This window comes from Laccaria bicolor, genomic scaffold (genome assembly GCF_000143565.1).
Source record: "Laccaria bicolor S238N-H82 LACBIscaffold_29 genomic scaffold, whole genome shotgun sequence".
Taxonomy (NCBI): domain Eukaryota; kingdom Fungi; phylum Basidiomycota; class Agaricomycetes; order Agaricales; family Hydnangiaceae; genus Laccaria; species Laccaria bicolor.
In genome coordinates, this window is record NW_001889900.1 from 59999 (window position 1) to 80453 (window position 20455).

General features: G+C 45.2%; 6 protein-coding genes across 6 annotated transcripts; 4 read left to right on the forward strand and 2 right to left on the reverse strand.

Moving 5' to 3' along the window:
- Window positions 1-2261: 2261 nt before the first annotated feature.
- On the forward strand, window positions 2262-3595 carry LACBIDRAFT_330702 (uncharacterized protein; the record flags this gene model as incomplete). The annotated part of the gene is made up of 5 exons (XM_001884993.1): window positions 2262-2871; window positions 2927-3109; window positions 3206-3320; window positions 3383-3415; window positions 3562-3595. The coding sequence occupies 5 exons, from the start codon at window positions 2262-2264 to the stop codon at window positions 3593-3595; spliced, it is 975 nt and encodes a 324-aa protein (XP_001885028.1).
- A 4778-nt stretch (window positions 3596-8373) lies between these two features.
- On the reverse strand, window positions 8374-10484 carry LACBIDRAFT_330704 (uncharacterized protein; the record flags this gene model as incomplete). Its single annotated transcript, XM_001885083.1, has 7 exons — window positions 8374-8424; window positions 8511-8823; window positions 8951-9009; window positions 9077-9259; window positions 9431-9848; window positions 9875-10191; window positions 10242-10484. The coding sequence occupies 7 exons, from the start codon at window positions 10482-10484 to the stop codon at window positions 8374-8376; spliced, it is 1584 nt and encodes a 527-aa protein (XP_001885118.1).
- A 1083-nt stretch (window positions 10485-11567) lies between these two features.
- Window positions 11568-14450, forward strand: LACBIDRAFT_304724 (uncharacterized protein; the record flags this gene model as incomplete). The annotated part of the gene is made up of 8 exons (XM_001884994.1): window positions 11568-11636; window positions 11689-12363; window positions 12414-12764; window positions 12809-12954; window positions 12999-13399; window positions 13451-13642; window positions 13695-13801; window positions 14037-14450. 8 exons carry the CDS (start codon window positions 11568-11570, stop codon window positions 14448-14450), a joined length of 2355 nt encoding a protein of 784 aa, XP_001885029.1.
- Window positions 14451-14549: 99 nt separating this feature from the next.
- Window positions 14550-14928, forward strand: LACBIDRAFT_304725 (uncharacterized protein; the record flags this gene model as incomplete). Its single annotated transcript, XM_001884995.1, has 2 exons — window positions 14550-14595; window positions 14651-14928. 2 exons carry the CDS (start codon window positions 14550-14552, stop codon window positions 14926-14928), a joined length of 324 nt encoding a protein of 107 aa, XP_001885030.1.
- Window positions 14929-16584: 1656 nt separating this feature from the next.
- LACBIDRAFT_330706 (uncharacterized protein) lies at window positions 16585-17322 on the reverse strand (the record flags this gene model as incomplete). The annotated part of the gene is made up of 2 exons (XM_001885084.1): window positions 16585-16984; window positions 17084-17322. The coding sequence occupies 2 exons, from the start codon at window positions 17320-17322 to the stop codon at window positions 16585-16587; spliced, it is 639 nt and encodes a 212-aa protein (XP_001885119.1).
- Window positions 17323-17587: 265 nt separating this feature from the next.
- Window positions 17588-18619, forward strand: LACBIDRAFT_330707 (uncharacterized protein; the record flags this gene model as incomplete). Its single annotated transcript, XM_001884996.1, has 3 exons — window positions 17588-18210; window positions 18252-18374; window positions 18436-18619. The coding sequence occupies 3 exons, from the start codon at window positions 17588-17590 to the stop codon at window positions 18617-18619; spliced, it is 930 nt and encodes a 309-aa protein (XP_001885031.1).
- Window positions 18620-20455: the final 1836 nt, after the last annotated feature.

Below are 20455 nucleotides of genomic sequence, written 5' to 3' on the forward strand. Positions count from 1 at the left end.
CGAGCCAAAAGTCGCTGGCCCTCCGTGCTTCCTTGTATTCCGCGCTTCCTTGTATTCTGCACTTCCTCGTATTCTGCGCTTCCTTGTATTCTGTGCTTCCTCGTATTCCCTATACAAGACCTTATACGCCATCCTGGCATACAGCAGAGGGTGAGTGACACCTTCAAAGAGTGATCAATGGAATAAATGGACGAGCGAGGTCTTTACCATCCCCCATGAGTTCCGGCGGATTCCAGCGGATTCCAAGTGGAATGTCGGAATTCCATGGAATTCCGACGGAAACTAGTTGGCTGGAGCCTCAGCCATTCTGGTTTCCAATTCCACAGAAATTCCAATGGAATCCGACGGAATCTGGTGGAAATGGTCGGAATCCGGGAGCCTCCCGGAACAGTTTCCATTGGAATCCATTGGAATTCCAACCAGATTCCATGGAATTCCAATGGAAAGTATATTCCAGTCAAATTCCAACAGATTCCGAGAGATTCCAATGAATTCCAATATTTGTTGTTGTTATTATAATATATAAAAAAATAAGTGGATGCATAAGGATTGAACTCTAGGCTCGGGAAGTGTCACGTGAAGTCCAAGCAGCAATATTTCCACTACACCATACGGCCATTAGAATTCTACAAACATTTATTCTATATAACCCACCCTCACGCCCACCTTCCTAAACGAGTCACGGCATTTGCCGACGTCACCATCAGCATCTCTGTTTTGCTGTCAACCACAACCACAACCATAACCACAACCACCACCACCGTCGCCGCGACCAGCGCGGTCACCTCGAATCACGCCCACGCCAGCGGACAACGACGACGACGACGACGATGGACGACGACACGACGACACGACGACGACGACGGACGACGACACGTCAGCGACGACGAGGCCGGCCACACGACGACGGACGACGACACGTCAACGCACGACGACGACGGACGACACGTCAACGCACAACGACGACGGACGACACGTCAACGTACGACGACGACGGACGACACGTCAACGCACAACGACGACGGACGACACGTCAACGTACGACGACGACGGACGACGACAACGCGTCACGTCAACACACGACGACCACGCACGACACGTCAGCGACGACGAGGACGACACGTCAACGGACGAGGACGACGGACGACGACGACGACACATCAACGGACGACGACGACGACGACGACGACGGACGAGGACGACGACACGACACGTCGACGGACGACACGTCAGCGATGACGAGACGGCCGCACGTCAACGGACGACGACGAGGACGACGGCGACACGTCAACGGACGACGACGAGCCCCCTCCCTTTTCCCTCCCCCCTTCCTATTCCCTCCTCCTTCCTATTCCCTCCCCTTTCCTTTTCCCTCCCCCTTCCTTTGTCCTCCCCCTTCCTTTGTCCTCCCCCTTCCCTGTCCCTCCCCTCCCTCTTCCCTTTCCCTTCCCTTTTCCCTCCCCCTTCCCTTTTCCATCCCCCTTCCCTTGTCAATCCCCTATTTCTTGTGCCCCCCTCTTCCTTTTCCCTTTTCCCTTCCCCCCTTCCTTTACCCTTTACCCTTCCCCCCTTCCTTTTCCCTTTTCCCTTCCCCTCTTCTTTTTTCCTTTTCCCTTCCCCCCTTCCTTTTCCCTTTTCCCTTCCCCCCTTCCTTTCCCTTTTCCCTTTTCCCTTCCCCCCTTCTTTTTCCCTTTTCCCTCCCCCCTTCTTTTTCTCTTTTCCCTTCCCCCCTTCTTTTTCCCTTTTCTCTTCCCCCCCCCCTTCCTTTTCCCTTTTCCCTTCCCCCCCCTTCCTTTTCCCTTCCCCCTTCCCTCCTCATTTCCTGCCCCTTCCTTGCCCATCCCCTCCCTCTCTAGTATGCACTGTATGTAGTTAAATATATTTTGTATTATAATTGAAATACATCATTATTTGATCTAAATCACTTGTGAATTTGTGAATTTTATAAGGAGGTTTGAATTTCTGACTTCAATAAATACAGCTCAAGTCACCTGACCTCTACCTCAGTTCTGATCAGCACTAATCAGTCTTCTGGAATTCCATTCAGATTCCGGCGGAATCCATTGGAATTCCATTCAGATTCCAGCGGAATCCATTGGAACTCCATTCAGAATCCAGCAGAATCCATTGGAATTCCATTCAGAATCCAGCAGAATCCATTGGAATTCCATTCAGAATCCGGTGGAATCCATTGGAATTCCATTCAGAATCCGGCGGAATCCACTGGAATTTGAGATTCCTACCATTCCGGCGGACTCCAGATGGAATTCCGACATTCTATGGGAGTCCGTCGGAGTCCGCCGGAACTCATGGGGGAGGGTAAAGTACTGGGACGAGCAAAGGGAAGCGCTTGTGAACGATGCCGGGCGAAGAAAATTGGCTGTAGCTTTGTGGACACCCCCGGCACCTCTGGGAATCGACTCACCTCCAATCCCATGCCCAAAAAGTCCACCTCGAAGAAGACTTGCGAGCGGGAGTTATCAGTCCCCATCGTCCTCCTCCCACCTGTCAAAGCTCTGCCGAAGGCTGCTGCAGCGACTGCTGGCAAAGCACCCCCAGCGAAGGAAACTCGTCCTCAACCTCGGGCAACCAAGGCTTCCGCAAAACCTCCCCCTGCCAAGACCGATGCCGCGAATCTGATCCCCGCGGACAAAACCACCGTCTACGCCAACAAGCGGTACACTGGACCCAACCAGATCCCTGAGAAGTCCTTGGTGGATGTGATCGTTCCAGCTGCCAAAGACGATCAGGGGGTCGCTCTCCGAGTTACACGGGCATCAACACGGCAGTCCATGGAGGCCGACGTCATTGTCATGGAGCAGAAGTCGAGGGACACGAGTGTACGACCAGGTCATGCTGGAGAAACTCCCAGTAAGTTTGGAGTTCTCTCTATTGAAATTAGTCACTTAACAACTGCAGGGTCTAGAAAAAGGTCCGGACGACGCAGCCGCGGGATATTCAACCCCATCCAACGACATGCAACGTCACTCCCCCTCCTTCGATGGACTCCTGCCCTCTATCAATGAGGGCCAATATATCTACAACTCCGTCGACGGGTCTCCAGTCGACCAGGCAAAAGCAGCCATAGATGTAGTCCTAGCCCTACGAGGTGTGCAATTGCCTTGCACACCATTTGCCAACTGATGTACAATGTCCTTTGCCTATTTTTGCTTGCATTCCACTTGCTTTTAAAAAATCACTCCAGGGGGCAAAAATTTGGTTTTTTTGGGTGAAATATCAATATCTGGCATCAGATATGATAGAAAAATCAAAAATGGCTTCCTAATGTTTGAAATCTGTTCTATTTTTGGATCCAGCATGTTTGTGATGTATAACAAATCTAAATATAGCTCAGATATGTTTTATGATATAAAATTCTTAGAAATGGTACATCCTGGATCAATATTGATGACTGGTATGTTTTCCTGTATCCTGTGTATGTTTCTCTTGCCAAAAGAGCATCCACATATGTTTTTTCCATGTCAAAATCCCTCTGAAAAAGCTGCATTTCACCAGAATATTTCAGTTGTGATAATTCTCATTTTTCTCCTTCAAATTTAGTGTTACAGCTACTCAGAGTTACCAAGTGATGTAGAAATATATTTCGGATTTTTTCCAAAAATTTCCGCCTCTATCAGAGATGTGGAGATGATGGATGCACAAGTCATGTTCCAGATGACCTTTTCCAGGTAACAAACAATTGTCAACAAAGCAAGCTTTTGACCGGAAAATCATGGAAATGCATTTTGGAGGGTGTCATCCATATTATTGATTGTAACAAGTTCATATTTCCTCAGTTGCAACTTGTTTTTGACATATAAAATGACTTTTGGTATTTTAATTGAGCTGCATTTGGATGGATGGCTCAGATTCCAGCTGGATGACGTTGCCAAAGGCATTGCCAAATAGTCGCAAATAGTTGCCTCCCTGTGTCCAGATCCTCAAAAGGCACACTATTCATTCTTTACACCTAAATTTAATGAAACATAGACATTCTGGTACTCTACAAGTAGAATACAGCCCGATTTTTCATGTTTCACGTTCATGGCACCCTCGCAAGTGGATGGATGTGATGTGGTCAACTTGGATGATGTGTCCTGAAGCTTTAGACAAACAGTTGCAAACTTCTCAAACACATTGAAAACATCGGAAAAACAACTGAAATTGAGCAAGGAGAGGAAGGGAACATTACCCCAACAATAGTAATACATCTTAACATGATTAATTTACAGCTTTTACCTTGAACTTTTATCAGAAGTTGGCTAAAAGTTGAAGAGAAAGGAGTATCTCTGTTTTTTAAGATAAAAAACATATCATTCCAGCAACTTGTAATTTAAAACCTGCCAGCTATAGCCTACTAATACCTACAGCATAAGTGAAACAATATTGGGACAGGCATTGTTAAGTTTTGAGTGAAATAACACACCTGAAAGTCTTGTTCCCATTTTTCAATTGTCAGGAGGGTTTTAAAACATACAATTGTGTTGGCAAACCTTTCTCTGCTTGCCTAATACTCAAGGAATCAAATTCACATAATCTCAGCTAAAGGTGGATACCAGTACAAAATTCTTGAGGGCTGTATTCACTCTGATAATGAAGGATTTGTTGTGAGAGTCCTTGAACAGAGTGTATTTTGTCTGATATAAACTATACTGTGTTCACAAAAATCATCCAATGGCCAAGAAATTTACATGAATATCTTCAGAATGAAAACTCAAACAGATTCACAAAGTTTCATAGAAATCAGAGGGTTGTGTGGATACAGGTAATGGGATTAGGTGCAGAGGTTCACAATAAAGCAACTGAAAGTGCCGGAAACTCAGGTGTGGATTGCAATTCGTCTGACTTTTACTCCCTGCCCAGTAAATACATATTGCTACCTATCTCAAATGTTAGTACTACTCCTTAGAACCTTCAATCACATTTTTCCTTATTTCTTTCCCCTCAATAACGAGTGCGTGAGCCAGTGCGTGCAGCGCTCCTTCAGCGCTCGGAAAATGCCGAGCGCTGTTGATGGCTGGTTGAACATGCCACGTCCGCTACTCCATCATCCCTCTCGTTCAACAATCGACTCACCCATCGCTCCAGCGCCACTCGATCAACCCTCTTTCAAATCCAAGGTCACCCGGGAGTCATTGTTTATTGACTCTCGACATTTGCACAATTTCGAAGGGAAGGGGACTGGGGAAGTTCGCTAGGCGCAGATTTTACAGTCGTGAGTTTATCCTACAGGTGTATACATCATATCTAACAGTTCTTCCATATCAACGGTGCTACCACCAGATGGTTGACGTGGCACGCCAACGATCCCTTTGAGCGTGCCACATCTATCTTTCAGGACGACGATGCACATACGCCAAGACCCGACAACAACAACGATCCACCATCAGCTGCGACTGCCCGCCACCACCACCAGCGGACAACAACGGATCACACACGCTCACTACCCACAGACGACGACGAGTGCCCAGCATCACCACCACAAGGGCGACGATTGGCCCATTACCAGCGTCACCAACCCAGGTGAGCTGACATATTCCCTCCCTCGCATTCCCATAGTCACACACACGACCCAGGTGCCACGCCGCTGTCAGCGACGTGGCAACCGAATGACGAACAACGCACATTTGTTGTTTGTCATCATCGGACCCACCCAGCACGTCAACGGACGGCCAACACAAAAACGGACGAACAACATGACAATGGATGGCCATCGCGACAACGGACGGCCAACACAACAACGGATGGCCATCATGACAACGGACGGCCAACACGAAAGGACAACACGACGACCCGGGTTGGTGTCACCAAACAACGACGAGACATGAAAACAGGACGGTACTACGCCTAGGGCAGTGACGACATGCTAACCTTGTAAGACGACAAGTACGTGACTACAGCGTAGGGCGGCAACCACACGGCGACGACAACAACATGGGAACAGGACACCGGTACTGACATGGGAGGATGACGACAATGACAACACGGGACGACGACAGCGAACAACAACAACAACAACACAGGACAACGTCAGCGGACAACGACGACATGGAAACAGGACGGCGGTATGACACCTAGGACAGCCTACATGCTGCCCCGGTGAGTTCACATATCCCCTCTCTCGCATTCCCATAATCACATGCAGAGCCCAGGTACCACGTTGCTTCAGCGACGTGGCAACCAAACGAACAACGCCCAGAGGGTCATGCCATGCTGACGCCATCCTCCCCACTCCATCCAAGCAAATGATGTACAATGACCGATACATCGTTCAATGTCATTGGACCTACACAGCACAACAGATGACCAACATGATTACGGACAACACAGGAGGTTGACGATGACACAGGACAACGACAACGCGACAAAACACGGAACAGGGCAACGACGACGGCGCTACGATGCCCAGGACAAAGCGGTGACATTGCAGGACAATTACGACGCGACCACGAGGTAGGACAACAACGACGTGATGACAACGCAGGACAACAAGCGGTGAGCATACAGCTGAGTCGAGGGTACACCGAATTTGAGGAGGGCATACTCTTTTTTCACGAGGTCTTGAGAGCTGTGTACCCATTTTTTTTACTATGTATATTCAGATTCCGTATTGGATCCTTTTTAGTGCTTTTATCTCCCTGTATGTCATGTTGTAGAGTAGCTACCATTTTTTTCCACTTGAATTCAATCTTGTTTACATTTGTTTACCAACAGCGTCTAAGACCCCAAAGTCATCCAAAATTGGTTTGTCGCATCCAGCTATTTCGGTCAAATTTGGTGGATGGAAATTATCTAGGAGTGTCAGGACATTATAAAACATATATTTGGTAAAGTTTCACAATTTTTTTCTAGGAGAAACAAAGTTGTAAAGCATAAATATCTCTTCAGAATTCAAACTGTACATTGTTGACAATTGTGTACCAATGGCATCAAAAGGCCCAAGGTCATCCGAAATGGATTTGTCGCATCCAGCCTATTTCAGCCAGATTTGACAGAGGGAAACTATGTAAGAGTGTCAGAACATTATCAAATATATATTTGGTAAAGTTTCAGGTGTTCTTTCTAGAAAAACAAAGCTGTAGGACATATATATCTCCTCAAAATTTGAACTGTGCAGTTTACCAAAAGCCCACCCCAACAAATCCTAGACCAAACCCAGGGTGTCAATGCATGCTGCAGACCCCTAGCTAGAATGCAGGGTTTATGGCAAGGGACTAAGTGCAATAATGTGGTTGATTAGGGCAACGACTACAGCCAGGGGTGCCTGGGCAATTTCATATCCTTGCCTGGGCAATCTCATATCCCTGCCTGGGCTACTTCATATTCATTTCATTTCTTGCCTGAGGCAATTTCATATCCCTGCCTGGGCAATTTCATATCTATTTCATTCCCTGCCTTGGGCTATTTCATATCCTTGCCTTTTTGACTTTTGTGGTCTTTTGTAGTCTATCAGTAAACCTTGTTACCTCATATCTTCACAATGGGAGCACTTCAGAATATAATTCAAACAGATTCGGGAAGCTATAGTGTAGGGCTACAACTTTCATTTTTGACCATTTTTGGTAATTGGTCATGTGACCATCATCCCAACATCCCATTATATGGACCCTGATAGGTAAAAACATTCTCCTCTTGGTTTTCTTCACTTTTGGTCAAACCAGGTGATGTTTCCTCTTTGGGATGGACCCTGAAATGGACCCTGAAGGCAGTGCCTGACATTCTGAGGGGGCAATGATAAATGCAGTAGGGTAGGTATGAAATATCCCAGGCAGGGATATGAGATTGCAAAGGCAAGGATATGAAATAGCCCAAGGCAGGGAATGAAATAGATATGAAATTGCCCAGGCAGGGATATGAAATTGCCTCAGGCAAGAAATGAAATGAATATGAAGTAGCCCAGGCAGGGATATGAGATTGCCCAGGCAAGGATATGAAATTGCCCAGGCAGGGATATGAGATTGCCCAGGCAGGGATATGAAATTACCCAGGCAGGGATATGAAATTGCCTCAGGCAAGAAATGAAATGAATATGAAGTAGCCCAGGCAGGGATATGAGATTGCTCAGGCAAGGATATGAAATCGCCCAGGCAGGGATATGAGACTGCCCAGGCAGGGATCTGAAATGAATATGAAGTAGCCCAGGCAAGGATATGAAAAGGCAATAAAATAAGGCTGGGTAGGCAATGAAATTAAAAGTCAGGCAAGAATGAAATAGCAATGAAACAATGCTGGATAGACAATGAAATGGAAGGCCAGGCAGTAATGAAATTGCAATGAAGTAGTATTGAAATATGTCTCAGGACAGTTATGAAATAGTCATGAGAAGCACTGGTAAGGAAATGAAATACATTTCATAAGTTTTGCCTACTCTTCTCATTTCATAAATTCATTAGGCAGTGTGGATGTCGGTGTGCAGGCACTTGCCTGTATTTTATCATAAAAGGGGTAGATACTAGTGCAGCCTCTCCTTTGACCCTTGCTTCTGCCAGGCTTCTTGCCCTTCCCAATACTATGAACTTGAGGTTTAGGAACGTGAACTTTAATTTTCCTTCGTGGAGGTGCTTCCAGCAGCACTTTCCCCTCAAGAAAGGATTTAAATTGAAAGGTGATTTTGTGTTGTTCTTGACGTTCATACCAAAACTGGAGAGCTTCAGCGACCATCTCCATCGGTCGTGGGCGGTGGGGAGTTTTCGTGGACGCGGTGTGCCGTTGTGCACTGTCGTGGGTGCTGGGTGGGGTGTTTTCGTGGGCGAGGTGGTGCCGTTGTGTTTCGTGTGGGCGCTGGACGTTGTTTCCGGAGTGCTGGACGTTGTTTCCGGAGTGCTGGGGTGGTGCCGTCATGGGGTGTGAGACCTGTTGCCGTCGTTTTGGTGCCACGTCGCAGTCAGCGACGTGGCACCTCGTTTTCGTGTTGAGAAACGAGGGAGGAGAGGGGGTTGTGGGTGCTTACCTGGTTTGTGTGCCGTGGTGACGTGGCACAGCGTTGTCGTGTTGGCGACGTTGATGGATCTTGGGTGAGCGGTGTGGTGGTCGATGTGAGCCCCCTCACATCGCTTAGCCCATGGCGGGCACTCACAACGTGAGGGGGGCGGTTACGTGGAGCGACGACGGTGGTGGTGGGAGGAGAGAGGGTTGTGTTTGGATGAGCGTGAAAGCCGTTGCCAAACAAACAATTGTTTGGCAATGGGCATGTGCCAAACAAACCGGATTCCAGTTGCATTCCGTTTTTGCCAATCCGGGGACCATTCCGGTCACAATTCTGGAATGCCAAAATTCCGCCGGAATGGTAAAGCACCGGAATGATGAAAATAGCAGGCCTCCCTGCTAAATTTCACTCCTCCGGAATCCACAGGAATCCACAGGAATGACTGGAATCCTGCAGGAATTAGGGGGGCACTGATAAGACCTCGTTGACAAATGCACAAAGAACATTCAGCCTCCAAATTTGAATATCACGAGAAGTTTTAACAGGTGGTTTCGATGGATCGGGTAGAATAGGTTCCAGGTATAGGTTCTTCTCCAAAGTCATAGCACCCTGGGACCGGTGTCCTCCTTCGGCCGAAGCAAGATCCTCCAACCCATAGTATTCTTCATTGTGTGCTCTCCAAGAAGATACCGATATTCCTTCCTCATGGAAAGTCTGGCTATGGTTATCAATAAAGTCTTTCCCATTGCCGAGTTCTTGATTGAAGTCGTAGGTTGAGACATCCAATGTACCATCGGGCTTCAGATAACATCCAAAGATAAAGACCCAGACACCCATTGTATCATAAAGTTCCTTGGAAAATGCATGCATCCGAGCTGTGCAGTTCTTTACAGCCAGTCGAACAAAGGTCCAGATAAACCACCTTTGAAATACTGAAAATTAACTTACTTGGACTTGAGTTCTGGGTCAACTCCCTTCTTGTTGTACTCCTCGGCTGTCCTCTGTAGTACGTCTTTCTCCCTTTTCTTCAGTTTTCCCATCATTTGAGTCACGACCCGCTCCCGAAAATCAAAATGAGTGGGATCTCCACCTTTAGGCCTCTTTTGTCCCTCTTCAATGGCTTTGGCACAAAGCCTTTTCGCTTCGGTATTGATGGCGTCCTTGTTCTCATGCTGGAACACACGCCGGGCGTGCCACGACTTTCCCATCCTCGGCATTTTCTGACTTCTCTTACGACTGTACTGGGCAAACCACTCTTTAATATCCTACAAGTCCGTCAGGAATCAATCAGAGGGCCTCTGGAAAAAGTACTTACTTTTTTAACAGCTGATCTTTCTTCCTTCTTGAACAATTTTCCATTGGGGAGTATGTCGAGCATGTCTTGCAAAACTCGAGAAAATATCTCGGTGTGAGCAGCGTCATTGGTGTCTCTATACTCCTCCTGATGTTTTTCCAACAGAGCACTTTCTTCATCGGACCAATGCCTCCCGGACCCATGGTGCTTGGTTTGACTGGAAAGTGGGGCAGATGGTTCAGGGGATTGAGAATGAGTACTCATAATGATATAATTAATGGGTATTTGGGAGCAAAGAGGTAGATGGAAAATGGTAGTCGGGAGCAAAGAGGGAGAAGGAACAACTCATACCAAACACAATGAACAAACAATCACCCCTGATTTGGGAAAGGGAATTACTTTATATATCATCTATCAAAAATATACATAACTGATCGGCACGGAAGATCGAACACGAAACGGAAAAGAACAGACCTTAATAACCTTAAATAGCTTAAATAGCGGAACAGTTATGATCGCATCACGGAACAAAACCTTAATTAGCTTCCTCTGTAATTAAGTGCATCTGTCATTACTGTAATTATGTCTGACTGTAATTATCATTGGTCCATCTAAGTAACTAAACTGGTAAGGCAATGATGGTGGTATATATTGAAGCTACCTTTATACCAATGTATGATGAGGCTGCCGGCAACATACAGATCTTGATATTTTGCAGTCATATTGAAGGTGATAAAAATTAACAGTTCACAAGAAGCCGCCGTTAAAGAGTATGCATTAAAGTGTATGAAATATGAGATTGTGTTTCTAATTGACTATTATCCAGTCCTGCTGGCTGGCTTTTATGGCTTGGGTGTGTGCTCATCCCAGTCTTACTGCCAACTTTTTAAGGATACAACAGCCTGACTGGTTGGATCAAATATGAAGCGAGTCTCCTCACATTGGCTCCAGAGTGAGTCTCTTCACATTGGCCTCCCTTCTTACATAAATTGTAGAGTTGGTCTGTCGTAAGGTGGAAAACATTTGACAAACTCCAGGAATTTTTACCTAGCTGGAAATGCAAATCTGTTATGAATGTTTGCGTTTGCTATTTGACGGCCACATTTTCCTCTTTCCCGCTACACCCACATTTTCCTCATTCCCACTACACATCATCATTATATCTTTTGGCCATTTCAACAGTAGTCAAACATGGGAAGAAGAGCACACAGCAACATCGCTAATCCTCACTTCAACAGGCTTGTTATAAAAAATGGAAGGAGGTCTTTTCCCTCCTCCACTATTCCCTCTCTGCCATTTTCCCCTGTGAAAAAATGTAACTGCAGCCATCTGGAAAGAGACATTGAAATGGAACACCAAGATTTGCCATACATTGAATATGCTCCTCCTCTCGAGGATCATCAAGCTTCCAGAAATGTGAAATTCCTCTTCCAATATAATCATATACTGAACACTAATACACTATCAGTCATCCAATGATTACATGAGGGTTTGGAAAGAGACTAAGCGTAATCTATACCTCCATGAATTTTTGGATAGGAAAGCGTCAAAGCGGGTTTGCATCTCTTGCAAGAAGGAGGCAAATTGGCGATGTCTCGATTGCTTTGCTGGCACAGCATATTGTGCAGAATGTTGCCGAAGATCCCACTGCAGGGACCCTTTCCACCGGATTGAACATTGGACTGGCACCTTTTATGAGCCGAGCTGGCTGTGGAAAGTGGGTTTGGTTATCCGACTTGGTCACGAAGGTGATCGGTGCCCAAATGGAAGCAGCAACTTGAGTGCCGACCTTGACATTGACGAGGAGGAATGGTTTGACATGGAAGATCTTACCAGCACTTTGGCCGATCCCAAACCAACGGACCGTATTTACAATGGTGGCCGGGTGATGACCATCGTCCATACTTCCGGTGTGCATCACCTGCCTATCGTCTTCTGTGGATGTTCTGGTGCAGCAGCCAAGGACATACAGTTGTTCCGGGTTGGGTTGTACCCATCCACCTACAAGTCTTGCCAGACCGTATTTACCTTCCAACTCCTTGATGACTACCTGCTGGAAAACCTGGAATGTAAAACATCAGCCACCCACTACTACTCCAAATTGAGAAGGATCACCAACTTTGCATTTCCGAATTCCATTCCGGTATGTTGTTCAAGTACCGAGGTATACTCCCATCTCAAAACATTTGACAGAACCGGTATCATGAGTTAATAAGGGTTGGTAGACAATACCGTAATCTTACTGAACTGGCTACTTTTGGATTTGGACACAAAGGTAAGGCTCCAATGCCAGGGGAGATGGGTTTTTTTTGCCCTACCTGCCCACAACCAGGAGTCAACCTTCCTGATGACTGGAACAAAAACCCCAATGATCCTGATAACTGGAAGTATACCAGAGGATTTGTAGCTGATGGCAATTTCACAGCAGCCCACCAAAAACAGGCACAGCCCAAAGGCAATGTTTGGCTTAAAAATGGGGATAGTTTCATGACGCAAAGAGGACCTTATTTGAGCCACCTTCGGGACGCAATTGAAGATAATGATGTAAGTTTTTATCCTTCGAGTCGGCCAATGTCTGAATCTTTCAGCTGAGGACATGTCATGAGCACAATGCCGTCAACAACAAGAATGTATTTCACCGAGGTTTTGATGCAACTGGAATTGGAGCCATTGCTTGCCTTCGACATGGCACCTTTTGTCTGGGCTCGGTGGTAGATTTTCAAAAGGGAGAACGGTATGCAAGTTATCCTCGGGTTGAATCGTTGATTTACCAAACAGGCAAATGAACATGGACTATGCCTTGTGCCAGGCTCTGAAGAATACCATGATCGGTGAAGAAAAAAGGGTTATATTTGTCCATGACATCAACTGCCAGTATATGGTGAATTTGATGGCTCGGATAAAACGTGGTGCCAAACACCTCTGGATCAGACCGGACTTGTTATTGGTAGCCAGGATCGGCTTATTCCATGTCCATGGCCACCAAGAAATATGTTTTCCTCGATTTGCCCCAACATTCATCCCCAGGGCTGGTCAAACAGATGGAGAGATATTGGAGACTTTGTGGGCTGTTCTCAACGAGGTTGGCCGCACCACCCGGACAATGACTTTGGCCCATAGATCGGAGGTATTGGATGCTCACATGCTGGATAACAACTGGAAAAAAATGATCAATATGGGTATCTATTTTCAACTGCTTTTACATTGCTGTTAAGCTAATATACGTCAAGTGAGTAGCCTTTGCAAGAAGTGGAAGCGAGCAAAACTCAGGCTCTCTGAGAGCTTCCAGGCTCTTGAAGAATTAAGTGCCTTGGCAAGTAAGGAACAGATTCAAGAATGGGAGCAACAGATCAAAACGGCAAATTTGAACTGGGCAAAGGACCTTTCCGCCATGGACATCTATTACGTCAAGGTCAAGGAAGGTAAGGACCAAGTTTTCCATCACAAAGGCCAGCTGTAAAATCATTCAATCAGCCGAGACCGAAAAGGGCATTTGGCTAAAACTTATGACTAAAGAACAGGAAGGCAAGGTCAAGCCGGGGTTAACTGGATGGGTAAACAGTGGTATCAAAATTCAGGAAGCCCAGTGAGTAAAGTCAAATATTGCTAGATTCAAACATTGAACAATCCAGAGCTGAATTGGCCGCCTTTGTGAAGGCTCAAGGCAGTCGTCCAAGTGCCGATCAGACGCTGGAGATAATGAAACATCAAGAGAAGCTGTCCAAGTGACTTGAAGAGTTTTCCGAGGCCGGTCAAGGCCATTTTCCCAACTTGGAAATTAACGAAGGAACTATTCATGATCCACCACTCTCGGAGGATATTGTGGATGATGATGACTGGAGTGATTGTGATGAAGAGGAAACCCCAGCACCGAGCATACCCAGTTTGCCTGATCAGGGATATGGATTGGCTGAACATCAACAAATCCTCATACCTTCCCCATTTCAAGCAGCCCTCCTCCCTACATCACTGGGAGAAGCCCGGTGCGTAGAGATAGAATTGAGAGTGGCCCAGGCAAATAACGCTCTGAAGCATTTATGGGAAGCCATCGGTTACAAGTCATTCCTTTATCGGAAGAGAATTCGAGCTGAGAAATCGAAGAAACATGTGACTCGGGCTTACGATGCTGTACAAGGATCAGATCGCAATATGAAAAGTGCTCTCTGGGCATACAACCAAGCTCGATGGGCTCTCAATCAGCTGAATGCTCCTAGGGGCACTCGTGACTGATACAAGCCGATAGGGAAAAAAGATACAAGGGCACTAACTACGGTATACGATGGCAATGCCCGTGGTCAAAGAAATATTGCTTTGCCATGGTTCTGGAATATGGCCGTGGCTGATGATTCGTCAGGTTCAACTTACATGGAACAAGGTCAGATCCAGTCACTTTTATTACTCTGCATGAATTAAAACCAGACAAATCAAAGTATATCGGGTGAATTGGCTCAGAGCAAAAGCTCAATATGACCGGTGGTCAGAAGAGCATCTCTTGATCCCAAACGAAATGAACTGGACCCGCCTCTATTTCATCAACAAAGCAAGGGAGTGGGCTGGGCTGAGGGACTTGGTGCCAGACAAGCCAGGACATGTATGCTTTGCCGAGGGGCAAATCAGTATGTGGAAAGAACTGGCCTTCCAGGCCACCAAAGAATTTATAAATGCCGGGGTCATGTGCGAGGCCATTGCATTACCTAATCCTAGTTGAATCAAACTATTCTTTCTCATTGTCCACCATGTATGCAAAAGAACACCTGTCATTTGACCCCAGCCGAACAGGGCAATGGATTGACAAGGTGCTGAAGATACGGCCTCCATCTTTTACCAGAGATTCTTCTGTAGTGGCGAATCTCCTCTGGAAGGATGAGCAAGAGTTCCAGGAGGTACTGTGCTACTGGTAGTGTTTAAAGGTTCAGTTCAGTCCGGTTTTTTGCCCTGAAAATGCGCAACCGTGGACCGCAACCGGTCCAGGACCAACCCAGATATTGAGGGAACCGAACCGAACCACCTAGGACCGGTCTTTTGCGGTCCATGATACCGGTTCAGACCGATCCAGACCGGTTTTTTTGCATATAATTTATTATACCAATATAAACCATTTGTATCTCAACCATTATTACTCTGAAAAATAAACGAGTTATATAAAATAGTAAAGCATATAAATACCCGTCATTCTACCAGTTTTCAAGAGATTTAATGAAGATTTGACATAGCTATGACTGAAACCGAATTACATCTCATAGAGACTCAGGTAAAATATGGATTTGGTTATATCTTTCTCAATTCTTAACCGTTTTTGATGAAACAAAAACCCAATAAAAGGTAATAAACGTCGTTACAAGGCTATGTAACGCACATGACCGTTTAACCGGTTGCAACCGATTAAAACCGGTCTTTGAATGGTTTTAAAAGATTTTCGAAATGAGGCAACCGGCAACTGGACCAACCCCAAATTGGGGCAACTGTAACCAAAAAAAAGACCGGACCATGGTCTGGTTCAGTTCGGTCTACCGGTTTTTTGCGGTCCTATGGACTGAACCTTTAAACACTATCCATCAACACATGACCACAACGACCACGCACGACAACACGCCCCACCACGTCAACAGAGGGCCATGCCAACAGATGACAGGCCCACAACGACAGGCCCACAACGACACACACAACCACGTCAATGGACCACCCCATGTCAACGGACCGCCACCATGTCAAGACAACGTCAACAGACAACACCCATGTCAACGGTCAACGCCCACGTCAATGGACAACACCCACGTCAACGGACAACGTCAACGACGATGTCAGCAGATGACGACGATGATGTCAGCGGATGACATGCACGTCAACGGCCCTCTTCCCTGTCCCTCGTTTCCCTCCACCCTCCCCTTTTCCCTTCACCCTTTTCCCTCCACCCTCCCCTTTTCCCTCCACCCTCCCCTTTTCCCTCCACCCTCCCCTTTTCCCTCCACCCTTACCCTCCTGTCTGTCCCTCTACATTCCCTTGCCCCTTCCCCCTTCCCCTTTTCATCGTTCCCCCCTTCCTTTTCCCTCCCTCTACCCTGTCCATGCTCATTTCCTTGTACATCTTTCCCTGTCCCTCCCCATTTCCTTGTACACCTTTCCCTGTCCTTCCCATTTCCTTGTCCCCCATTGCTATGCACTGTATGTTATGTCTCAATTTTAATTGAGATCTCATGGTTTGACCTGGTGTGAATTTGTAGTAAAATAGATTTTATGTCTCAATGAAATACATTAAAATTTGTTCTACTGAGATCTATGACTTGACTGGGTGTGAATTCTATAAGAAAATTTGTCTGTTGAGGAGTTGAATTAGTGCAGATTAAGTCTCTAGCTCAGTGCTGATCTATTCTGATTTATAACTTAAATAATGAGATTTTCTGCCTATTCCAGTTAAATTCCTGCATATTCCAGTCAGATTCCTTTGGAATTCCTGGAATCCTCCAGAATTCCTGGAATCCTCCAGAATTCCTGGAATCCTCCAGAATTCCTGGATTCCGGCTGGAATCCACAGAATCTGGTAAGAATCAGTGGAGGAATGGAAAGTATTGATAAATTCAACCATGATCTGGAGCCTACTCTTAGGAGGTTTCTTCTCATTTGGGTTCACAGCCTCCCACTCCTTCTTGTAAGTCTCCCATTCATTGTCGACATATGGTTTCCATTGCTTGGTATATGTTAAGGCGTGATATGCTTGCCATTCTTGAAGCATTTTCGGCTTTGGCTTTATCTTGAGGATGGGACTACTGTGACGCAGCCCAGATAGTATCCCTGTATTATTATGAAACCATTCCCTCAGGCGCTATGTCCGTCAATCAGTCACATCTTTTATCGCAGAAACTAACTGGCATGCCTTGTCATTCTTGTCACGTTTGATTTTAGTCGCAAGCTCAGTGGATCCTGCAGCAGTAACTTTGTCACTGGTCACGGGGTCCATTGGCCATTTCTCTTGAAATAACGCAAAGGTTCCAGGGTAAAACTCCTTGAGAGCAGCGGTGCCTTTCTGTTTGGCCTCAATGAAGGCGGCCTTACATTGTTCTAGCCACTCTCTTTGATTGTCCGTGGTCCATGTCGTGCGAGTCATGTTCGGTGAATACGGGAGGGGGGTATGATGAATTAGAAAGAATGTTCCAGTTACGTGGTGCCCTCAGGTCAGATTTTATCATTTATGTAAATCACATGATTTCTGATCACCGTTTTATTTGTTTTTCAAGCATCATTCGGACTTTGCCATTTGTTCACCTTGTTCTTACACTAACAAGTCTGCTTCTGCTCCTCACTACAAAAGAAATGGCGAGTGGACAAAAGGGCAAGTATTGCTTATGTTCCCTCCTCTTGCAAATTCTAACATGCATATAGATTCGCCTGAACATCGAGGTAGTGCAATGGCACCGCCTCCCATCAACTGGGCCACAAGGCCAGTACCGAGCACCTGCAACTCTTGCAAGAACCTGCACTGCCTCGCAGATGAGCCTGCTGCAAACACAGCTCGACCTTCAGCTGTGATTGCTGATGTCAAGTGTGCTGGCAACAGCCAAGATGACCTTCGATCTGCTGGTGATTCGATTTTTTCAGAACCCAATTGCAATCTCACACACCTCCTTCGTCACCTCGGCCATTCGCGTTTTCGACAACCTCGAACCAGCTCTCGAAATGACGCTTCCTTTGATGGGTGCAACCCGTCTTCTGGGGTCCAGAATCTGGCCTCCGCTTTCGCAGGTCTCTCAACATTGGCCAACCCCACTTCCAGTGGCTCGCTTACTGCGAGTCTCTCAACAAACTCTCGAAATGACCCTTCCCTTGATGGGCGTGACCCATCTTCTGAGGTCCAGAATCTGGCCTCTGCTTTCGCAGGTCTCTCAACATCGACCAACCCCACTCCCATTGGTTCACTTGCTGCGAGAACCACCCAAGTTCCAGATCGACGACAACATCAACCTTCTCCATTCCGAACAGTGGTCTTGCAGCGAACGTTACCGCAATTGGCACTACCTCTATGAATGGTCATTTCAGGAGTCCCCTTGCATTAAGGACTGTCCCACTCAGTGCTTCCGAGTCCGGGATGTCTAGTCCCATAAAGAAGAGATACTACGGCATTCTAGTTGGCAAGTGCACCGGAGTATATTATGACGAGTGGTAAGGCTACTGTCCTCATTCTCACTGAAGTTTTTCGCCCACTTACTTCTCATCCTATCAGGGATAATGTCCTACCTCTTGTCAAACATGTTCCAGATGCTCATTATCAGGGATTTTCGACTCACAAAGTGGCTCAGGAGTATTATCTTGGTGCGAAAGCTCTGAACAAGGTTAGGATTGTTCGGAATCCCAGTGACGACGAAATTTATGGACTGGTAGCTACCACTTACATCATGTACTCCTGAGCTGTACCATAGAAGTTCCTGCTCAGCTTCCATGAATGAAATGAAATGAATTTTCATTCATTCATGGCACCTGTTTCATTCTAGATAATTTATTCTGTTTCATTCATTCCTGGCAAATGTTTCATTTTTTTATTTCATTCCATCATGGCAACTGTTTCATTCCTTGCTTCATTCTTCTCAGGTGCCTATTTCATTGTTAGAGCTGGGAAAATGATTATGTAATTGATACAAAATATTTAAGTGCCTTATTTGGCAACAGCATTCCTATCTTGTTGTGTATTTGAGCCTCAAATGCAAAAGTACCCCCATATGGCCTCCCACACCACTGCAGTAGGGCACAACACATATCAGGCATGATTGTATATTATTTCCTTATTTAGATGTGTATTAAAACATCGAAATTGTTGCCTGAAAGAATGAAACAAAAATGAAATAACTGCCTGGAAAGAATGAAATGAAAATTCCATGGCAATGAATGAAAAAAAAAATGAAACAGTTGCCAGGAATGAATGAAACAGAAGAATAAAGCAAAAAATGAAACAGTTGCCATGGTGGAATGAAGACTGGTGGCTACCACTTTTATGATTAATCTATGACAACTGTCCAAGAGGCAATGTGTATACTGCCACAGGTTTTATGAAAGGCATCTCATTAGGATTGCCCATCTATTTCATTCAATTTATCACTAGAATCTTTCATAAGATATAGGCAAGGATAATGAGATATCATGAGGATATTTCATTAAGCTCTTTGGCCCTTTCATTGCCATTTCATAGACTTTTCATTAGGATATTTCATTAGGTTCCTTCGCTTTTTCATTATCATTTCTTAGAATTTTCATTAGGATATTTCATTAGACACCTTCGCTTTTTCATTACCATTTCTTAGAATTTTCATTAGGATATTTCATTAGGCTCCTTCGCTTTTTCATTACCATTTCTTAGAATTTTCAGTAGAATATTTCATTAGGCTCCTTCACTTTTTCATTACCATTTCTTAGAATTTTCATTAGGATATTTCATTAGGCTCCTTCGCTTTTTCATTACCATTTCTTAGAATTTTCATTAGAATATTTCATTAGGCTCCTTCGCTTTTTCATTACCATTTCTTAGAATTTTTCATTGGGATATTTCATTAGGCTCCTTGCCCTTTCATTACCATTTCATTAGAATTTTTTATTAGGATATTTCATTAGGTTCCTTGACCTTTTCATTACCATTTCTTACAGTTTTCATTGGGATATTTCATTAGGCTCCTTGACCCTTTCATTACCATTTCATTGAATTTTTTCATTAGAATATTTCATTATGTTCCTTGACCCTTTCATTACCATTTCTTACAGTTCTCAGTAGGATATTTCATTAGGCTTTCATTAGATTTTCTTAGAATTTTCATTGGGATATTTCATTCAGCTCCTTGACTCTTTCATTACCATTTAATGGAATTCTCATTAGAATATTTCATTAGGCTTCTTGGCACTTTCATTAGGATATTTCATTGAGCACCTTGATGATTTCATTACTTCTCATTAGGCTCCCTGGCACTTTCATTACCAAAAATAGATAATGATGATGATATGTATCACATGTAGTGTCCTTGACTCTGTATAGGTTATGGGGATGAGGTGAAAGAATTGATATGATTTTACATATTGCCATTGCTGCAGCATTGATTTTTGACATCATGTACAAGTTGTCTTTCATGTCAAGAAAGGCTATTCTATGCCTTCCTATTGATAGCTACTGTCCTATTTCAAAATCATAGTTCTAGGTTCATGGGGATATGGCTTAAGGATTGACATGACTTTACATATTGATTGCTATTGCCACATCATCA